We start from the raw sequence: 22,196 nt of genomic DNA, 5'->3' as shown, positions 1-22,196 counted from the left end.
CATACAGGGGTGTAGCAAGGTTGGAGTGGGCCCAGAGACCAGATTTTAAAATGCCCCCCCCAAAGTCCAGGGCCTCCGCACACCCCAGGCCCCCAAGGATTTAAGTCTGATATTCCAAAATAAGTCTGCTGCCTGGAAATACATTTCACTGAATACACACACACAAACACTTCACAATATATAGTGATGTACATTGAGAACTATATATTTGTGCTACATTTAATGCCCAGAAAACACTAGAAACACTAATTATTAAAATGGGACCCTTGCTGCAGATTAGCAAAGGAGACTTTCAACCATGCAGGGTGAGCCTATGTCTGTTTTCTCAGAATTTTGAACAAATTCGGTAAAGTCTGATTGCAGGAGGTTTTTCACAGGAGGCTTTTAAAGCCCTTTAACACACCTCTCCTTCTCTGGAATGGAGGTGCTGCATTCCCAGGTTGGCCAGATTGACCCTGAAGTCCCTGCGAGTTCTTGGGGAGCCGTTCACACCCAAGAAAAATAAAATAAAATAAAAGCACCACACATGCTTCACAGTTCTCACTCAGACCTTCTGGGTTGCAAAAGAACTTGAGCATAAGTGCATTTATCAATGAATGAATGAATATAGTATTTTTTGTTCCAGAGGTTTTTGTAATTTTCTGCCCTGAAACAAGCCACTTATAGGGCTTTTTTTTTAAGCCAGCAAATTTCCCAAGCTGTTTTAAATAAAATATTCAGAGACCTCTCAGTCTCTCCCCCCCGTCCATATCAAAGGCCTATGGCAAGCAGATCCCTATATATGGGGGGGGGGGGGGCGTGGTGACCACAAAAAGGAGTTCAGGTTCTACCTGGCAAATGCTGGGCTGGGCGGAGGGTCTGCTGCAGAGAGCTCTGGGGGCCACCCTGCCTGCCTGCCTGCCTCCTTGCTTGCTTGCTTGGGGCCTCCCTCCATGCCTACTCCAGTTCAGGCTTCACTGGGGCCTACACGGAGGCCACCCTGCCTGCCTGCCTGCCTCCTTCCTTTCTTGGGGCCTCCCTGCCAGCCTACTCCAGTTCAGGCTTCACTGGGGCCTACACGGAGGCCTCCCTGCAAGCCCCGCCACCCGCCGCTCAGCTGAGAGGCGCCCGGGAGGAAAGCAGCTCCATCTTGGCAGCTGGTCTGGTGCCTCGATTGCCGGCCGGGAGGACAAGCAGGAGAGAGGCGGGCAAGCAGGGCAAGTGGCCGAGGGGACCTGGGGCTGGGCAGGGGGCAATGGGGAGTCATGCGAGGAGTCTCTGGGGCCCCCAGGCCCCCTCCTCCCCTTGCCTAATAGTAGTTACGCCCCGGGCGATATATCAATTAGATTAAATTAAACTAAGTCCATGAATGTTGCAGGGAGGGGGCGGGTTCTGTTACCTGGGAGACCCCAGTTACCACAAACCAGACAGACAAGGATGGTTGAAGGAAGCAATAGTCACCATTTATGGAACCAAAACCAGCGCTGGTGGCTTTTTCCGGTGCCTCGCGGCCTACCAGGAAAAACGCGCCAAATACCCAGTGCCTTGGGGCTTTATACCTTGGCATTGTTACACAGCTGGGCGTCCCCCATTCAGCCCGAGGGACCAATTGATTCATGACATTTACACATGTGTTTGCCTTGAGGCGGGACTTTGCCCTAAGTTTCGGTTCTTCAGCAGACAGACAAGCAGATTAAGAGAAGACACATCCACATTCCAAGAAACAGAACAGTTACAGTTGGGAATAAGCCGATCATTCGACGCCTATGCTAATGAAGTTTGCAACACCCGGACCCTCTTCCCCCACCCTGTCTGTCCTTGGCAGATAAGAGACTCCACAGTTTCAGCAGTAGAGAACAAGGAGGAATTTTCCATCTCACATCTCCCCCCTCAAGAGCCCATTTCAGGGCTCTTCCTTTACAGGCAGACTGGAGTACATTGCCATTATGTGTGGGGCAGCTTCTTTCCTGACTATAGCAGAGACAGCAGATTCTATTATTCTAGTTAAACAAGGGATCACACAGGGTAACATCAGCAAGATAATCACAATGACAATGAAGACAATAAACCATGATTTTAACCAGGCAAGGTCGGGCAGCCAACTTGTGAGCCACTGCCACATCCCCCATTCGGAGGCGGGCTGACCGATGCTATGAAAGACTTGGATGGACTCTTTCAACTTTGCCGCCTCTTGATCAATTTTGCCTTGGTAGTTTACATAGTAACAGCATTTTCCCCCAATTAAGGCACAAGCACCCCCTTGCTGAGCAGCAAGGATATCAAGCGCCTTTCTGTTTTGTACTACCGCCTTTGATAGGGAATCAACCTCCTGTTGAACTTCCATTAACATTTTCAGTGGGTTATTAAAGGACTTTTCCATTTCCTTTGAGATGTTTTTAACTGCTTGTTCTAGTTCAATTACACCAAGACCTGGTAGTATGGCTCGCCAGGCCTGATGAAACCCGGTGTTTCGAACCACAAGGGGGTTTTCCGCGCCACGCCTCGCGCGGTACAGGAAACTGCCCGTATTTAAAACTTCAGAGGCATTTAGGCTTTTGCGAAGCTCTACCTTGGGTGCTAGGTAGGCAGGGGCACATCGACCATTCCAGCCTTGTGGTAGTGCTTTGTACGCATTTCTCCCACAGAGCCAGGACATTCCAGGCTCTCGCAAGGACAGGGTCAGAACGTCCCCTGTCTCCCACTCTCCTGGCCCCACCTTCCGTTCCCCTATATTCAGGGCTGTGGCACACTCCCCGTCTAGGCTGAAAGGTCCGGATTTGCTGGACCAGCCCCCAAACCAGGAGAGAGTCACGTTAGGGTCTTTGTGGTGCGCACATGTTATACTTAACCAGATGTGCCAGAAAGGGGATTCCCATGTGTTAAGTTTACTGTCACACGTGTCATGCTTAGTCTGTGTTTTGTTGACTAGAATGCCCAACCGATCATGTACATACAGAGTGTGATTCCATAAAAATTTTGACTCCTCCCGCCAGGGGCCACTAGTAAAATTGAACAGAGTGACGGAGGTGAGTGTCATCTCCCCCCCCCCATACAATCCAAAATACCTTCCCACAGCGGGATCATCCCCATCACATTCCTCCTGGTCAGGTCCATGATCGTCCAGCAACGGTGTGAACTCGCCAAGAGATTTATCAAATGACCAGGTGTGAGCGCAATGGGCATGTGGAATTGCTCCCAGACTGGGTCCTGTACTGCCAACATTCTGAATACAGATGGGATGTTGTCCCAGCAAGGATTCCACTTCATATTCGGGCACCCCTTTGGAATACCAATTGCGTTTCCATTCCCTCACATAGCGGTAGGGCTGACGGTTCCCCCCTCTTGTGTCCGGGCGCCATGCCAAATCAGTGGTGCTAATCCATGGCGAACACCAAGTGACTCTGGGTTTTTGCACCCACCAAGCGAGGGATACCGGGCCCACCACCAGAGCAACCTTTTCCTCAGAGTGTATATCTCCATGGGTGCAAACCCAGCAGTCTTTAAGAGACGTAGCTCCGATCACAGTCTGGAGCCCCGGGACCTTCGGGTGGGAAACTTGGTATGGGGTGCCCGTTCCCATTACCCACAGAGTTAACAATGCCCGAACCCACATGTCCAGGTAGAAAAAGGCTCTCCCCTCTCGCCTCCCCCTCCGGTGGTCCGTACGTAGAGTGGCCGCTTCCGGTATTGGGCACACAGTAGGGACGTCCAAAAGTCGTACCCTGGACCCGTGCGAAGACGTGCACCCGTTCCCGGTAGGGTGTAGCGGGGGTAGACTCAGGGTAGACGGCGGATCTTCAGCTTCGTCTCTCCGGTCCTCTGTGCAAGCCACGAAATGGGCGCCTCCGCCCGCTTAACCCTGGTGTGATGGACCCACGCCTTAATTCCTGCACATTTTAAAGCAGTAGGAGTGATTAGCAGAATTTGATACGGGCCTCCCCATCTGGGCTTCAGCGGTTCCACATTCCACTTCTTAACCCACACCCAGTCCCCCACCTCGTATGAATGCACAGGGTCGATTATTGGAATGGGAATTGTCTCTTGTAGGGAGCTGCGTACATCGTGCAAAACTTTAGCCCACTGAGCTGTAGAGGGCGGGCGATCTCTGTCTGGGACGCGGAGAATGGGTGATGCCCTGCCATACATGGCTTCAAATGGAGTAAGTTTTTCCTTGCCTCTTGGGGTCTTCCTAATTTTAAACAGCACATAAGGCAAAAGAGCCACCCAGTTCATTTGCGTTAGTTCTATCAGCTTGGCTAACTGATCTTTGATTGTTCTGTTCATGCGCTCCACCTTGGCGGAACTCTGGGGCCGCCAAGCAGAATGGAGTTCCCAGTGGCTCCCAAGGGCCCTAGAGACATCTTGCACTGCCTTGCTGACAAAAGCCCCTCCATTGTCTGAGTTGATCTGAATTGGCAGTCCGTGGGCGGGCAGGTGGTCATTGAGCAAATATTTCACCATGGCTTCAGCACTCTCAGCTCTTGCATTCACCGCCCTCAGGTCTTGCACTGGTCTGTAGCGCCCTGGTTCCCGCTTTTCCACCGGAAAGAGTGGGGTATTCCATGCAGACCGGCATTCTTGCAGTATTCCCTCTTTGAGATAGGCGGTGATGGTTGGTTGAATTCCCTTTCTTTTCTCCTCTGAAATTGGGTATTGTGGTATGTTGGCAGGTGTGGCTCCTGGCTTCATTCGAATGCACACAGGGGGTTGGTTAACAGCTAGCCCAAATCCTCCATTTTCAGCCCAAACCTCTTGTGGTACTGGCAAGCTTCCTGCCATGTCTTGCGCTATCAAGACTTGGGTGGCCTCCGGTTTCCCGTCCCACCAGGCTTTCCACTTCCAGGCCTTTTCTTTGGGCATTTCTATTGTGCAAACGTCTCCCCCTTGTGGCGTTTCGAAGGTGAAGCTTCCGTCTTTTGCAAAAGTCAGGGTAGCTTGTAGCTTACACAAAATGTCCCTTCCCAATAAATTCAAAGGGCAGTCGGGGAGCCACACGAATTGATGCCTAAAGGTATTTCCCTTGACACTGCAATTGTCCACATCAAAAATAGGTCTGGAGTTACTGCGACCTGTGGCCCCCTGTATTGGCAATTTGAGGGCTGTCTTCTCTCCCATAGGTTGTTGAATGGCCGAAATAGTGGCCCCGCTGTCAATCATAAATGGCACCTTCTTCCCCTGTACAGTCAAAGTCACCGTGGGTTCTGGGGAGAGTGGTAATTGGTGCAGCGAACCCTGGCCCCGTCATTCTGTCTCCTCCACACGTCCAGCCATCACTCGGGACGCTCTGTGCCCCCTGTCTGCATTTTCCTCCTCAGGTCTTTCCGGGCACTCATTCTTCCAGTGGCCATGTCTCTTGCAGATGGCACATTGGTCACGGCCTAGGCGCTCTTGGTAGGCTCCTCTGCCTCCTCGCCCTCGCCCTCTGGTACTGCCACTGCCACCTCGTCCCCGTCTGCCTGGCAGTTCCCCTCTGATGGCCGCTGCCATCACAACGGCAGCCTTCTGCTGCTTTTCTTCCTCTGTATCTCTGTTTGCATATACATTCCTGGCTAATCCCAATAGCATCTCCTCAGGCATGTCCACTGCTTCTTCTTTCTTCTGCAGCTTTCGGCGAATGTCCTTCTGGGCTTGGGCTATGAAAGTCATGTTGATCTGCCCCCTGTCAAGGTCTGGCCCAAGGCCAGCGAAGTACACGGCTCGGCTGCTTGCTGTGGGTGAATGACAATTGTTGAAACTCAGCAATGAGTGGGAGTCAGAGGCTCCAATTTATGGAGCCAGTCGAAAGCTCCCAGGTGTCAGGATTTACGTCTTGTCAGCCTTCGATAACAGGCGCTTGCTCCTCCGCACCTCCTCCAGTTGTGACCTGCGTTTGAAACACCTGCGTTGCTGTGGCGTCGGTGGAGCTCCAATGCCTAAATCATCCCCCGATTGGTCGCTGACATTTTCTGCTGGTTCAGGCTGTTGAGTCTGTTCTGAACCGTCAGCTAATTCCACTGCAGTCGGGCTCTGCCCTTCAGACATTCCAGACTCGGCTGAAATGCCGACAGCTTCCCTTTCTTCCTCGCTGTTAGAGCTAGGGGACATGACACCCCCGATTCCCTGCATCATCTGGGTCAATGCTCTTCCATTGGCTGTAGGCTGCCTTCAGCCGCTCCATATACATGCCGGGCGCCTCCTGTGGTCCCTGCAAGACTTCTGACACTTTGGCGAGATTAACATTTCTTCGGCCCGCTGCCTTCATGCCCTCTATCACTAGGTCTCGATACTTAGTCAGGAAATCTTCACCCTTTCCCACACCCGGATGCCAGTTTGGGTCTTTGGTCACTAAGTAGAGCTCGTACAGCTCCTTTGGATTTGTCCCACTTTTGAGCTTCTTTGCATGTTCGTCTAATGCCTTTTTCATTCCCTCTTGGACTCATCCCCGCTCTTCCGAGGACAGCAGAGTCACCATCAGTGTCTGTATATCTCCCCAAGTGGGACGGTGGGTGCGCATAATCGTCTCAAAAAGTTCCAGCATCTCTCTTGGGTCTTCCGTAAGGGGCTTAGTTGTGCGCTTCCAGTTTAGCAGGTCTGAGGATGAGAAAGGCACGTACTGGTACTGATACAGTGCTTCTCCTTTCTCCCGTGGGAAGGTGGTTACTCATAGAGGGGCCATGGTTGCCCCCCCCCCTTCTTCTTCTGGACCTGGCTGCTGTTTCTCTAGTTCCTTCTTTGCCTTCTCCAGTTCCTCCATCCTAGCTTGTAGTAGCTTGAACTCCCTTTCCGCCACCTCTTCTCGCTCCTGTATCTCAGCCTCCTTCTTCCTTTCCCATTCTAGCCGTTCCTGCGCCTCCTTTCTTTTAGCCTCTTCTTCTTCTTTCGCTTTTGCCTGCCGTATCCGCTCCTCTGTCTACCTCAGGGGATAGGGTGGGCCACGTGGGACTTTGGGGTACAGTGGGTTGTAGGGAGGAGGCGGTGGTGGTAGTTCTGGCTCTTCCTCAGTCTCTAGGAGCTGGGGTGGAGGTGGTGGCAGCCACGGGGCTGAGGCCCCTTCCCCCTCCGTTTTCTGTGGCTTGCCTGTGCTCTTGGTGCGGAGCGCCAGCACTGTCTTTGCTCCCTGTTTCTTCCTACAGTCCCGTAGCCATTTTGGCCCCTCTATGGCGTTCAACATCCATTGGTCTATGTATGCATACTGGTCAGGGTGGCTTTCAGTCACTGTTATATGGACTTTGCAGATTTCTTCTATCTCGAAACTCCCATCTGCTGGCCAAGTTGAACTTTGGGCTGGCCAGTTCAGTGTACAGTGTCTGACCAGGATTTCAGGTTTACAAGGTGGATCGCCATAGTCTCTTGTGAAGCCCTTTTTAAAGTTCTGGACCATGCAGTTCAGTGGGGTGCATGCTCTCGAGCCTCCCCCACCCATGCTTACAGAATTGTGCTCTCTTTCACTCCAGACAAACAGACAAGTAGGAGAAGGGAACAGACTGTGGGTGAGGGGTCCCGCAGTGAGACACAAAAGGGATTATGAACAGACAAATTCACGCCCGCACCTCTGATTTGGGTCCCCTTCCCGTCGAACTTACTCAGGAGTCCCGCCTTGCCACTGCAAGGCCACTTTCACGGTGGGTTTCCCCCTGTGGGGTCCCCCTCTGCACTCACCAAATCCTTGCAAACTGCACACAGTCACACACAACCTCCCTTTTTTTCCTCCCAGAGCCCGTCCTGCTTTTAGGCAGTGCCCTCTGCCCGCAGCGGCTCTTGACACAGGGTGGGCGATTCCCCGGTCCCCCTTTGTCTCGAGACCCTTAATACTCCACCTGTCCGGACGCCTGCGTTGGTGTGCCTCGTTCCGCGCCCGTCTTCGGTGAGCTTGGGAGTCTGGGTCTCATGCCGCCGGGGGTCAAAACCTTCCTTCTTACAACAGGAGAAGTGGCACCGAAGGGTTGCTCTCCCACGACGTGAGAAAGGGACCCCCCAAGCAACCACCGATGAGCAGGTAATCACCAGCCGACCATCCGAGTCACGGCACCAGTTTATGTTACCTGGGAGACCCCAGTTACCACAAACCAGACAGACAAGGATGGTTGAAGGAAGCAATAGTAACCATTTATGGAACCAAAACCAGCGCTGGTGGCTTTTTCCGGTGCCTCGCGGCCTACCAGGAAAAACGCGCCAAATGCCCAGTGCCTTGGGGCTTTATACCTTGGCATTGTTACACAGCTGGGCGTCCCCCATTCAGCCCGAGGGACCAATTGATTCATTACATTTACACATGTGTTTGCCTTGAGGCGGGACTTTGCCCTAAGTTTCGGTTCTTCAGCAGACAGACAAGCAGCTTAAGAGAAGACACATCCACATTCCAAGAAACAGAACAGTTACAGTTGGGAATAAGCCGATCATTCGACGCCTATGCTAATGAAGTTTGCAACACCCGTACCCTCTTCCCCCACCCTGTCTGTCCTTGGCAGATAAGAGACTCCACAATTTCAGCAGTAGAGAACAATAAGGAATTTTCCATCTCACAGTTCTTGCCTCCACGCCCTGCCACGAGGCATCCGGCTGTCCGTTGTTGGAAACTGGGTACTCGGGGTTCCTTCGACACACTCACTCCCTTGTGTCTTTTGTCTTTTTTCTCCTCTCAGTGACTTCCAGCCACAGGAGATTAACGAACAGCGCTCCGTGACCGAAACCAGCAAATGGTCACTGGTAAGGGATGGAAATCCAGTCCGTACATAGCAGGGCTGGGAGGGGGTGGGAGAGACCCCATTTGAAGCGAGTCTAGAGGGAGTGCGGGAGACCCAGTCTGAGCAGGTGGGAGGAACGTTTTGAGAACTTGTCTTGCAAAGCCATAGGCTTCGAAATTTGCAGTGGTAGTAGCCGTGAATTGGGTGGTTAGGATGAGTGACCATCGGGGCTCAACTACAAGTTACTGATGCCAAGGTGGAAGCCCCTCCCTATGGAGGAAGTAGCATGGGAAATTGGGGGATGGGAAGTGCTGAGAGGGAAGAGGGGTGTCTCTACCTGCCTTCCACCCCTCGCTTCTTCATTCCGCTCTACTGCCCCAAATCACTCCCTCCACGCAGGGTTCCGGACTTTGATTTTCTTCTGGACGACCAAGCACAAAACATGTCCAGAAAGGGAGCAGTCTGGAGGGGAACTAGAGTGGGGAAGTCTTCCTTGGGGCAGATTGGGCACTTCTTTCACTCTGCCCCTGCTCGGCTCCACATCACCCCCTTTCCGGCTTGGCTTAGCATGTAGTTGAGCATCAGAAGGGCCCTCAAAACACGAGGCTGCATCAGACGGCCAGTAGCTCTTCCCAGCAAAGAGAGAAACCTAGCTAGGCTTCTCTGATCTAAAAGCACCTCCCCTGAATGTGAAACCACAGTGTCCCTTCCAGCAAGAGGCCTGACTCTCATCCGGGATCCTGTGACTCCAAATGGTCTAATACCTAGGATCTCACCCAACTCCCCAGGAATGGGGGGGGGAGGCTGATCTCTGGGCTTCAGTAGATTTTGGGGTTTGGTTCCTCTCTGAGCATTTATTTTTTGAATGAATGGAAACAGATACCATTCCTATGTGTTTCCATTCACTCTGACACAATGGCACCCATGAAATAAATGGCCATGAAAGTGTGTCCAGTTTGTAGGTCCCATTCGCTGACATTGGTTTTAGGACTGGCTTCTTGTGGTGTACCTGGGCTCCCACTCAAGGCGGGTCGATCTCTATCGGAGACCGAAGGGGCAGCCATCTCTTCCCCAAAGGCATTGCCCTCCATTCTGCCACCCATGACATTCTGGAAGGGCAGGGCCTTGTTTTTTAAGGAAGGTTCCACGCGCTTGAGCTTCCGTTCAGACCCGGTACTTCAGGAAGGATGCACTCTCTTTGTGGTGGGGAAAGAGAAACCAAAACCAATGAGTGTAAAAATAGACTAAAATAAACACACACACACACACACACACACACACACATATATATATATATAAATCAGCTGAATGAAAAGAAAATATAAAGACAAAAATTTTAAAAAATCAAGTTTCAATGAGATAGCTATAGATATATATTGCAAGACTCTAAATAGTAGCTTAGATGCATCATCAAGAAAAGCAATATGAGAACAGGAAGTGTCTCTTTTAGTCAGCAACGCAACTGCAGGGGCCCAGTTCTGTGGGGGAGCGTCCCCAGCACCCTTTTGAGGTGCAAAGGAGCCACTTCCTGCTTTAAGTGCATCTGTTAAGGTCCCTTTGAAGGAGGTGTGACGTTTGGCTCCCAGACGCCCTGGAAAGATCAAGTGGGCGTCAGAGCACCCATTCCTCTCTCCTCTCTCCTTCACAGAAGTCAATCTCGGACGGCTCCAGGATCCAGCATGTCAACAGTGGGAACGGGATCCTGGATGAAGCGGTTGCCAGCAGTTCCCAGAGGAGGTAGAGTTTCTTCTTGAAATGTTGTGTAGGGAAGATTTTCTGTCCCACAGCCGGCCTGGATCTGGGATGGATCCAGTGCAGCTGACTGGCAAGAGGTGCAGGACCTACAAAAATGAGGTCTTCATACATTTTGTAGAAGAATTCAGTCCTACAAGATATGGTGGTGATGTCCACTAGCTTGAAGGTCACAGGGGACAGCTTCCTGGAGGCATCCGGCTGTCCCCTATTGGAGGCAGAGTGCTGGGCTAGATGCATCTTTGGTCTGACCCAGCAAGGCTTTTCCGAGGTACTCATGCCATTGTATTTCTTCCTGCAGTGTCTTCACGGTTGAGGACGATGGGTGGTTCCTGCAGACCATTGCCACCGCATGGTCTTGTGAGGTAAGGACACAGTTCCTGTCACTTTTGTGGATGGGATGGTTGAGGAGTGAGGGGAGATTGCATCTCCGCCTGCAGCAGACAGAAGTTGGGACGGATCCAGAAAGGGAACCCGAGACCCTGACATGGGTCAGGAGATGAGAGGGTCTTCCTGGCAGAGAGACTCAATGTCTCTAGACTGAAGAGGCATTTCTTGAGAGACAATCATCACCCCCTCAGGTCAAAACAGCAGCCCAGAGTCTCCACAGTAGGAGGGATGGCCCTCGCTCCAGACTCAGGGGCCCACCTTGTCTCTCCCTTTGGAAAGAGGGAGCTAACCTGGGAATAGGAGAGCAGAGGACATGGTGAGCTTGCATGAAGAAGACTCTCGGGGCCAAACTATAAATACCAGGGGGTCCCATTCGCATTTGTTTCCATTCCCCATGAAAGGAATGCAGAAAAAAATGGCAAGAAATGACAACAAGAAATTAGCATTCAATTCTAGAGCTCCTATGCACTGACCTTTCTGTTAAGGACTGCTTTTCTTTGGGTAAAGAAAGAGATCTCGGAGACCTACCTGACATGCTGTCTTTGGACCAGAGCTCCAGAGTGCTGCCATTTTGTTGAACACAGCAGAACGCATATCACAGTGGAGGTTCATTGTTGGGCATACCATGAAAGAAAATGGCCACAAGCATGTGATGTTTGTGCCCTGGCACTCCCAATAACAGTTAATGTTAGAGCACATTGTTTATTTTTTTTAATAAGACTTTTTTATTTAAAAATCAAAATAATCTAAAGAAATAAACATGAATTCAAAGAAAATGAAGGGAGAAAACCTAAACCCCAAGGCCCTAGGAAGATCAGAGTGAGCACAACTTCACGCATTGCTCTCCTTTTTCTCTCATTTGCAGGGTGCCGACATCGAAGAGGCCAAGTTCCCAGAGGTCAACACAAGGGATCAGGAGCTGGACGTGGAGAGTTTCATCAGTTCCCAGAGGTACTCTTTTCTCAGCTGGAGGGGCAGATCCAGAGCTCATGGAAGCAGAAGACTTTCCTTAAGAGCCCATCCTGGGGCTGGGGGAGGTGGTTAGTTTAGCAAGAAGCCGGGGGTGGGCAGAAGCTCTGAGCATCTTGGAGAGTTGTTTGTCTCCTCCTCTTTCCACAAGGGGACAGGGGTCTCCATGCCCAGCCTGTGGGCTTCCTGCAGGCATCTGGCTGTCCACTCCTGGAAACAGGGTGCTGGGCTGCATGTCTCATTCTTCTCATCAAGCAGAGCTCTTTCTAAGCACTGCTCTACTGATCTCACCTGTCTTCTTTCTTTCTTTTCTTAGCGTCCAGAGGCCAAGCACCGTGAAGAGGAGGCTGCACAACACTGCTGCTGACGAAGAGCCATCCCTTGGAGAGGTCAGAAAGCATCCACATCCAGTCCCTCCCTTGGAAGGACTGAGGGTTGGGCTTGTGGGTCCCCCGTGTTGCCCAGGAGTAGAGAGAATGTGGAATGGCTACAGTTTGAGAAGCTGCAGGGTGGGTGGCCACCTTCTGACAAGAGTTTGCTTAAACCTCCAAAATGGTCGTGCTGTGGTGCAGAATTGGCCTCCCCTGTAGCTCTTCTGGGACATCAAAGGTCCACTTCCGGCCCACTTCCTGTATCCAGCTCACCTGGTGATGACCGCTGGGAGGTGCCCGGCTGGCCTTTTCCCTGCCGAAGCCTGGAAAGCTCAACGCGAGGGCCAGAGCAGCCATTTCTCCCTCCTCTCTCCTTCACAGAGTTCTTCCTTCCCGGGGGCCGAGACTCCGCAAGCCAGCGTGGAGGACGAGGGGTCGGAAGGGGACGGTGACACCAGTTCCCCCAGGTACCTTTCTCAGCTGAAGGGCAGCTCCTGGGATCATAGAGGCAGATCACCTTCCCTGGGAGCCTGGGGTGGGGGCGTTTCTGAAAGGCCTGAGCACCCTGGAGGGATAGTTCCCTGCCCCCCTCACTGCACGAGGACAGGAGCTCAACACAAGGAGTAGACTGGCGTTGGGTGCAGCACAGAGCCCAGAAAATGCATTTTCTCCCTCTCGCCCCACACACCACACATTGAAAGCTACGGAATTCACAACCCCAGGATGGGCTAATGGCCACTAAGTCCAGCAAATGATTAGACACGTTCATGGAGGAGAAGCCAATTGAAGACTATTACCCACGATAGCCAAGGAACTTCAGAATCTGCAGGGGGTGTGTGTGTTTGTGTGTGAATAAACACATTTTGATGCCACATATAACCAGGTCTCAAGTGGTTCACAACCAACTAAATAGGCATCTGGCTGTCCACTGTTGGGCTACACGTGTCTTTCACCAGATCCACAGGGCTCTTGGCATGCATGGATGTTCTTATGCCCCGTCTCTCCTTTCTTCTCTCAGAGTCCCGAAGCCAAAGAAGTGGCTAATCAAGAGGCTGCTGAACACTGAAGTGGTGGAAGACTCGTCCTCGGCAGAGGTCAGGAATGCTCATCCATTTTTTCAGGTGGATGGGCTCTGGGTTGTGTGTGTGTGTGTCCCCTGTTCCCCGATAGGAGACAGAACCTGGAACAGTTCCAGTTCTAGATGCCTCAGGGTGGAAGGGATTTGGATGAGTGGGGTGGGAAGAAAATGCAGGGCTCCCGTTGAGGCACTGGGAAGGGGTTGGAAATGCGGTGGAAGGCTCTTCTGGGCAGAGATGCCAAATGCCTTTGTTCTAAGAGGCACGTCTGGTTTTAGAGCATGGCTGCACAACCTTGGGCCTCCTGCAGATGTTGGCCTACAACTCCCATAATCCCCGACTATGGGCCACTGTGGCTGGGGATGATGGGAGTTGTAGTCCAACCATGTCTGGAGGGTCAAAGTTGTGCAGCCCTGTTTTAGAGGGTCATCCGTTCATTGGAACCCTCAGCGCCCCTTACAGCACGATGGATGACCCCAAACCACCTGCTCCTCTGGAAAGTGTGGTCAAGCCCTACTCAGCAGGAACAGGGTGCTGCCTGGACTCAACGCTAAGTCCCTTGGGCTTAGTTCCTCCTCTCAGAAGCCTCGCAAGGTCAATGCAAGCCCTGGAACAATCCCATTTCTCTTCTCTCTCCTCCCCAGTGCTCCTCTACGGACGAGGATGACACCATGTATGAGGTGAGCAGCATCGAGGACGAGGTGTGGGACTCTCCACCGGCCCCCGGTTCGGCCAGGTAGGTACCCTCCTCTCAGCTGAAGGGCCTTAGGAGCCAGTAGGGAGCGGGGGGGGGCTTTTAGCGTAGCCAGCAGAAGGCTGCAGGGGACAGGGGCAGCTCCCCCATGTCTGAGCCCCCCAGAGGGATGTTTCCTCCTCCTTGCCCTCTGGAGGGGGAGTTCACCCAAGGAAGCCGATTGGCAGCAGGTGCGAGACAGACAGCAGCAAGTCTATTGCTGGCTGTTAGCAGAGGGAGCTCCGAGACCCCCATGCTGTTGGCATGGCCGAGTGTTGGGGAGAAGGAGCAGGGGAGGGCTCCTGTCTCGGTGCCCTCTATGAACACTTCCCAGGGCTTCTCAGTGGGGCACGAAAGGCTGGACTTGGGAGATCTCTGGCCTGATGAAGTTCCCCTGCCAGCCACCTCCCAAGGGAGGCGAGATCCTTGCTCAGCATCTCTTTGGGTGCTCGTGTTCTTCTCCAGCTGGCTGCCATCTCCAACAGGACAGACCTTTGAGCAGCTTTTCTCTCTCCTCTCCTCTCTCAGGAACATCAGCGGCGGCGAAGAAGGAAGAGGACAGCTGGCCCCAGACTGGTTCTCCTCGGTCCATCTGGGAGAGGTAAGGGGCGGAAACCAAGGGTGACTTCCCTCCACCCCTCCGCCCTTCCTTTCCTGCACTACGCAGCATGGCGGCTTGGATGGCAGCCACTGTTCACACGGGAGGCGGGGACTTGCCCTTCCCCCTTGGGGATGTCTTTCCCTTGCAGTGGACCTCATGCTCCCTGAGCCAGAGGCAGCACCCTCCAGGCCCAGATGTGCGTGCAGACACCCATGGCACTGGCCTGGCCCCGGGGATTCTCCTGACCCATAACTGTCCCTCGGACTGTGTGCTGAGGCCTGGCTCTCCCCTTCTCCTCAGGGGAGAGCAACAAAGAAGATCGGGGACGTCATCCGGTGCGTGGAGTATGCCAGTGAGGTGGAGGAGAGGTTCCCCGAACTCCTGGTGGGCCTGGTGAACAAGATCCTCACCGGCCTGCAGAACACCACCGAGGGAGTGGGGAACCAGGAGAGCCAAGACCTGCCTCCTGAGTAAGTCATGGCGCTGGGGAAAGCGAGGCCAGCAAGTCCTCCTTCCAGCACTCTGGGAGGACAGGCTAGGGCCATTTGTCACATGTCCCACTCTGATGGGTGAGGAGCATTTCTGGCCTCTTGGGGTGACTCTGGCACGGTGGTCCCCTCCCTCAGCTACACAGAGGAGACCCCAGAATTTGCAGCCCTCTTGGATCTGCAGAGAGCCTTAAAATGCGTCTGCAGTGTTAAAAAACCAGCTGTGGGGAAAGTCACTTCACCCCTGTGGTCTCCCTCCCATGGTCCAAGACAGTCCCTCCACCCTTGACACTACACCACCCCGCAAGGAGACACACACTTTGGGGACAGTCACCTCCTCTTCTCTTCTCTGCAGGGAGACCTCGCAGATTGTCCGGACCCTGCTGGAGAGGGTGGCACAGGTGACCCCCGAGAAGACCTGCTGGGAATCCCTGTGCTCTCCGCAGAGCTGCCTCCAGGGTGTGGCCCTCTTGGTGAGGTAAGTAGGAGGGAAGAGGAGATTTCTCAGGAGGCCTGGGGGCTGGGGTGGTTTGGGTCAGGTCTGCTCTTTCCGGGCCTTCCGCCCAGGACTCAGCAGGGTCCTTTGGTGTGTTGCAGGGCTCTCCTACAGACACCATCCTCCACAGTGGCCAGGCTGAAGGCATACCTGGCTTCCCTCTTCAGCCTGGACAAAGATCCAGAACAGCATTCCCTCGCAGAGGTGGCCTTCTTTGTGGAGGTGAGCAGCATGTTCCTCGGCGTGGGCTTCCCTGAGAGGAGGGTCTGGCCCCAGGGGCTGATGGATGTTTTCCTCCTTTCCCTCTTTTAGCTGCTCCTGAAAGACAAAGACTTCGCCGCCTTGGAGAAGACTTGGACGCTCCTGGTAGCGTGGCTAGTCCACCCCAGCCAGAACATCCGCTACCTGAGCGAAAGGGGACTTCTCCAAATGTATGGAAAGCTGAAGGCGGTGAGTGACCCAGACCCACGAGCCCGGGAGCATCTCTGGGCATGGAAACTCCTCTCTTTGGGGAGCCCTACCTGAGGCTGGTGCTCCTAGGCATCCCCAGGTGTGATGGGGAGATTTCTCCAGTTGGGTGGATTGAGCCTGTGGAACCGTTGCCACAGGATGAAGGAGAAATCCTTAAGGGAAGGCACAGAAATGCATCTCTCCGTGGGAGCCCTGATTCCCCACGTGCTCCAGTGCCGCCTTCTCCCCCCTCTTTGTGCCTCCGGGATGGCTTGAGTGATCTCCTCCCCAAGGCAGTGGATGGAGGCCAAGCGGCATCAGCCCCCCGAGAGGCCTGTGGTCTGTTTAGCAGGGGGTGGACTAGCATGTGTTTGGAAGAACTCCAAGGATCCACCTTTTTTCACCCTAGGCAAAGAAACCCCAGGATTTTAGTGCCGGGATCCTGGGAGGGCTCAGGACCTCCAGTCTGGAAGCCACTTTGGGGGTCCTGGCCTTCATGGAGTGGCTGAGGCACTGCCCATCGGAACATCAGGCCACCGTGAATGCTGCCCTGGCTGCCCTGTGCCGCCCTCTCTTCCACCACGTGAGTACTTGCACGCCAGCCCTCCGCCCCGGCTCTATGAGGGCCGGCCAACCTGTAGATTCCGACCGGGTTGGAGAAGGGAAACCGGACACCCCCTTGAGACCTCTTGCAAGAGACCCATGCAAGCTCTTCTTCATGGTGATGGAGGTGAGGAATTCCTCCCTGCCAACGACAACCCCTGCTTTTTTTGTAGGAGGAGGCTAAGATCCGAAGGGCAGCCATGAAGACCCATCTGGATCTCCTGCAGCACCGCCACCACCATCATGAGGGTACAGAAGAGAACATCACGACCCTCATCGCGGTGCTGATGCACGTGGAGGATGAGGACCTGGAGGTAGCACAGGTGAGAGCCCACTTCTTCCTGCCTCCTCTACAAAGGTGTTTAGGCTTCCCCAAGTCCAGCCGCCCAGTGGCAGGCCCCGGAGTTAGCCTCACGGGGTGGTGAATCAACCAGCTGTCCCACTGTGGCTTGGCCCATCCAGGCCTCTCTGAAACCTTTCAGGGAATGGACCTCTCCACCCCCTTCCACTTTCTCTTCCCAGAGTTCATCCAGGGCCCTTCTTTCCTGGGATGGGGAAAAGCTTCCCCTCTTGAATCTGGCTGTCCTCGGCTGTGCTTCAGCCAACGAGAGGCCACCAAAGTCCAAAATCTCCCCTACTCCTTGAAGCCCCCTAAGAGGTTTCTTGGAATCCCTTGGGAGGCTTTTCCACTCCCATTCCGGTCTTTCATTGGCAGGCTGCAAAGGACAATCTGAGCCTCCTGGCGGAAGCCCTCCTATGGCACCTGGAGGGCAGGCTGCTGGCGCGGGACTCTTACAGCCTGCAGGAGCTGCTGCACAAGATCGCCAAGCGTCTGGTAAGGGCAGCCCCTCCCTGTCCGTCCCTCGGCTCAAATGGCTCAAGGACCTTTGGGCGATGCTTTGCTCACTCGGCATTTGTCTTTGCTCTTGATCCCAGATTCGGCAGCTCGGCACAGAGGACGCCGTGGAGATGGAGGCCACCAAGATCCTGGGCTTCTTCCGCAGCGAGCAGCCTTCAGTGAGGAGAACAGCTGCCCTGCTGATCGGTAAGGGAAACAAGACTTTTGGGTCTCCCTTCGTGGGTCGTCTTGGTGGGCAAAGGTTCACTCTCCTTGAGCGCACTGCCAGAAGGGTGTGGGGGGGCAGGAGCTGTTCCCTCCCCAGGAGGACTGGCCCAGTGAGCGTTAGCTAGGAGTCTTGACTTCATTTCCTCCCAAGGTGACATAAGAGTCCCTGGAGGAATGGCTCAATCTGTCAGTCCCAGAGGGAGCAGAGAGGGGAGGACTTCCTCTCCTGAATGATGGGAAGTGAGCTGTCCATGCGCAGGGTCCTGAACTGTGCTCCCATTTCCTTCCACCCTTGTTTTTAGGTCACCTGGTCCACAAAAAGGGCAGCATCCTCACTGAAGGGAACATAGAGACCTTCCATGCTGGTAAGTGCGGGTTTCTGGGTGGGAAGGGGCAGTTTCTGTGAGGGGAGAGGCCTAGGTTTAGGGACCACAGACCCTCAAAGGGAAGGTCCCGGTTGCATCCTCAGGGATGCCCAGCAGTAGGGTTTCCCAGAGTGAAGGGGAGAAAGAGTCAGGACTTGCTCCCTCTTGGTGTGGAAATGGTGGGGCTTGGCGAAGGGTGGGGTGACCTCTTCATGCCATTGCTGAAGTTTCTCCTTCATCCTTCCAGCGCTGGAGAGCTTGCTTGGCGACCATGACCCCGAGGTCGGGAGAGTTGCCTGCAAGACGGAGAAGATCGTGAAGAAGGCCTTTTCCCTCCACTCCCAGGACGGGTTGCGGGCTGCCGTTCGGCGCTTGTGGGCAGGCTGTAAGAAGAAGAGACACCCGCCAGAGTACGGTGATCTCTCCACCTGACCGACTGGTGAGCAGACCAAGGCAGGGCTTCACTGGAAGGGGCCCCGATGGTTAGGGAGGGGGCTGGGGCTGCAGGAAGGGCAGGCAGGAATCTGGGCAGCCCTCCCTCGTGTTGGAATGCCATCTTCGGCCCTTCTGGCCAGTTGTACAAGTAGCCCAAGGGAAAGAGGAAAGATCTCTCTTCCCTCTGGGAAATGAGGACACGGCTATTCTGCCAGGAGTCCCTGGTGCTGGGTGGTGTCATGGGGGAGAGTGTGAGAAGACCCCCAATCTCTGAACCAATGTCCTTCTCTCTTTCCAGGAACAACAGCCCCGTGCTCTCCCCTGGAAGATCAGCAGCTGAAGGGAGACTGAAGAAACACCATGCAGCGCAGTGGATGCGGACCAGCCAGAAGACCTCCTCCAACCCCGTGGATAGAAAGAGCTGTCCACAAGACGGCAGCAGGGAAGTGCAGTTCTGTCTGAGGAGTGAGGGGGAAGCAGGCTCCACTCCCCTGGCCCAAGGAAGCCCCGCCTCTGGGGTGCAGAAGCCCCTCCCCTTGCCTCTGCTGCAGGCTGTGGGAGGAGGCTACAGGACCACCCTGCCCCCAAGTGGCCCTTGGGAACCATTCTTGGGCTCTCCTTGGGTCCGGGGAGGCTGTGTGGCCCCAGCAGGAGGGCAAGGTCACCGCCTCCCTCCATTTCCACCAGCTGGCCGGGGAGCGCCCCCTCCTCCTTCCGCCTTTCTCCCCTTCCCCAGCGGCCTGGCTTCCCCTGGCAGGGGAAGCACCATCCAGGCATCCGCCCCCTCCCCTGCCGAGGGTGTGCTCCTCCCCCCTCCCCTCCCGCAGCCACGCCTCCCTCCCCCCTCCGCTCCCTCCTCCCCCCGCCCAAACCGGGGCAGCAGCAGAGGAGCCCGGGAGACTCTGGGGGCCCCCTGCAGCCCCAGTCGCGCCCCCTGGTGCTGCCCAGTGGCAGGCCAGAGAACCCTCCTCTCCCTCCCGCTCCCTGCTGTGTAGCACCTGATGAGGCGTCCAGTAGCGGGCCTCCCCTCCCAGGCCTCCCCAAGTCTGGGGCACATCCCCTCCCCTCCCCTCCCCTCCCCTCCCTGTTACACCAAAGGGGCTCCTCCTTCTCCACCCCAGAGGGGAGGGGGCAAGGGAGGCATCAGCCACCAGGTCTGCCGAGGAGGCCGAGGGAGGGTGCTTGGGCCAGGCTGGACGATGCCTCGACCTCCCGCTTCCTCACTCACCCCTGCTCCCTTCCATCTGCTCTGGGCAAGCGAGCAGCCCCTCTTGCTCCAGCGGGCAGGGGGGAGTGAGCAGAAGATCCTCTTCGGAGCGGGGCGGGAGGTGTGGCCACGACACCGTCCCTTGCTGCACAGTGGGGAGCTGAGGTCAAGCAGAATTCTCTGGCTTGCCCCCCCATCAACCCCCACCCCACTGCCCAATCCCCGCTTGCTGGGCTGCCGGAGCGGAAAGGGAGGAGGAGCAGGGCAACCCCACTGAGGCTGCTTTGTGCTTCTTGCAGGCATGTGCTGCTGCTGGGCGGCTGGAGGAGTCAGTCGATCCGCCCCAGAAGAGGAGACCAAGTGAACGTGCCTGCAAGGAGCGGGGGGGGGGGGGGCTGGCTGGGACTCCCCCCAATTTTGTTTGCCCTCCCATTCCCTTTGTGACCCTGGGCTTCCTTCCTTCCCTCCTTCCCTCTCTCCCCCTCCCTCCCAGGGGCAGAATGGGCTTTGCTGGTCGCCCCGTTGGGGGCCGAGTAGGAATTTTTGGCTTTCCAACAGATTGGCCGAGATGGAAAGTTTTTTTGCCTACTCCATTCTGCCCTGTTTTTTTTCCTTTAGTTAGAAAGTTAAGTGACGACTTGTGGCCTAATTGAGTATCTTAATAAAGTTGCCGCTTTTGTTAGCATCCCGCCGTTTCTTCCTCTTTCCTTCTCGTCTCCCTTCGAGTCTTTGTGCCAGATCTGGTCACGGCCGGACGGGGGGCCCTGAGAGGGCGCCAGAATGTGTGTGGGGAGGGCGCCAGATCTGGAGAAGAATCGGTCGTGAAGGGTGAGAGTTGTGGCGCACGGGTAGGGCACCCCGGGAATCTGCCCTGTTGGCCTGTGGGCCAGCCCGAGCCTGTATCTGGTCCGTGATGGTGCTCGGTCGACATCCTTGTTGCTTCTTCTATGATGCTGCTGATCTCAGCCTTTTGTTTCACTGGAGAGGGTGCTAGAGAGAGAGTTCCTCAGCCCCCCCCCCCAGTGCCCCCCCATCAGAGCTGCCCCGGCCCCATACGCCAAAGGCCATCAATATCAGAGCGAGCGAGAGTGCCCCAGTTCCCCACCCCAGCAGAATCCCACCCAAATTCCAGCTGCAGCCTCCACCATGAGGTCTAGAAACTTCTTTTTTTGAAGAGGAAAACAGAAAGCTGGAACTCTCACCATTCTGCTCAAGCAGTCAGATGTCATTCCTTGTACTTGCATATAAACCCTCTTCAGACAATACGTTGTGTGGGTGTACAGATGGCAGTACGTGTATATGTGTTTGTGTGAATGACTGTACCTGTGTTCATTCTGAAAGTAACGCTGGGTCCAGGCCTCTCAAATGCTTGATTCGGATCGGAAGCATACTGCTGAACCTGTGAGCAAGGCTTCCCCTGGGGCGACCCGGGGCTGGGGGCGAATCAGCGTGTGCGAGGCCTCCTTCACACTTCAGTATAATTTACATTACATGTTCACACACACATATAACTTCTTTATTTGACACATTTGCGTCCCTCTCTTACCCTCTTGTCAACCGTGTCCTAATGGCCGGACAGGGCTATCGTCTCACCCACACGATTCCCAGAATTCTGGGGAACCATTTTACGATCACGAAAACCTTTCCTCCTAAACAGTCGGATCGTTTTTCATGGTTCGTGGCTCCCGACTGGCAGCCCCGTTACTTCCCATTCACCTGGTGATAGAAAACTTCATGGTCCCTGGACCTTTCCCAGACAACAGGCTTTTTTTACCATGGGTTTTCTGTGAGGCTTTACTGCAAGTTCGAAGTGGCCCAAAAGAAACGACGCCAGAAAATGTTTTTTATAAATCCCGGATACAAACTGGACCACATGCTAACGTGTCATGGAAAACCCAAATTGTGTGTGAAGTTCTCCCCGATAGCTCGCAGGGAATTTGCAGTAAATTTGGCCAATATGTGAATGCACCCCGTTCGTTGCGGAAAAGATGCGAACTAAAAGCCACGTGTGAAAAGCCTCCTGTTACACACAGACACACACACACACACCACCACCACCACCTTCCCAGATACCCTCTCACATTTCACCCATAGATGCTGCTGCCTCCACCACCACCACAGAATCACCTGCAGAGGTGCTTTTACCTCTAGACTTTGGGGCCAGAAGTCCAGGGCCTGCAGAAGTCCTGGGGGCCCCCAGATGCTCTTGAGTCTGTCCTGAGTGGTGCGGTTTGTGCCCTCAAGAACCTACAAGTTAAAAAATGATGCTTAACTTGCAGCAGGGGGGCCCCCAAAGGCCTTTAGGTCCAGGCTCCGAAATTATCTAGGTGCACCTCTGGTCACCCGCATGAATATCCAGCTCTGTCACAACCTCCTTCCCCATCTTTTACAGGTGGAGACCTAACAGCAGCTCTTTCACAGCAGTCTCTAAATCACCACCTGGCCATGTCTAGGCAGTCTCTTTCCGCATGTGTTGGTCCAAGTCCCTCCCCCCGTCTCTGCCGAATGATTTATAACTCCACACCGATGCCAAGCTAACCACCCAGCGGGAT

General features: G+C 54.5%; 1 protein-coding gene across 1 annotated transcript; it reads left to right on the top strand.

Moving 5' to 3' along the window:
• The first annotated feature begins 15,814 nt into the window (after window positions 1-15,814).
• LOC128335336 (uncharacterized) lies at window positions 15,815-20,329 on the top strand. Its single transcript, XM_053273375.1, has 8 exons — window positions 15,815-15,968; window positions 16,378-16,551; window positions 16,745-16,894; window positions 17,287-17,406; window positions 17,508-17,616; window positions 17,940-18,002; window positions 18,250-18,441; window positions 18,736-20,329. The coding sequence occupies exons 1-7, from the start codon at window positions 15,948-15,950 to the stop codon at window positions 18,432-18,434; spliced, it is 822 nt and encodes a 273-aa protein (XP_053129350.1). The 5' UTR covers window positions 15,815-15,947; the 3' UTR covers window positions 18,435-18,441; window positions 18,736-20,329.
• The last annotated feature ends 1,867 nt before the right edge of the window (window positions 20,330-22,196 follow it).

This window comes from Hemicordylus capensis, chromosome 11 (genome assembly GCF_027244095.1).
Source record: "Hemicordylus capensis ecotype Gifberg chromosome 11, rHemCap1.1.pri, whole genome shotgun sequence".
NCBI lineage: Eukaryota > Metazoa > Chordata > Lepidosauria > Squamata > Cordylidae > Hemicordylus > Hemicordylus capensis.
The sequence above is the reverse complement of the archived record's forward strand: the minus strand, read 5'-3'. Positions and strand labels throughout refer to the sequence as shown.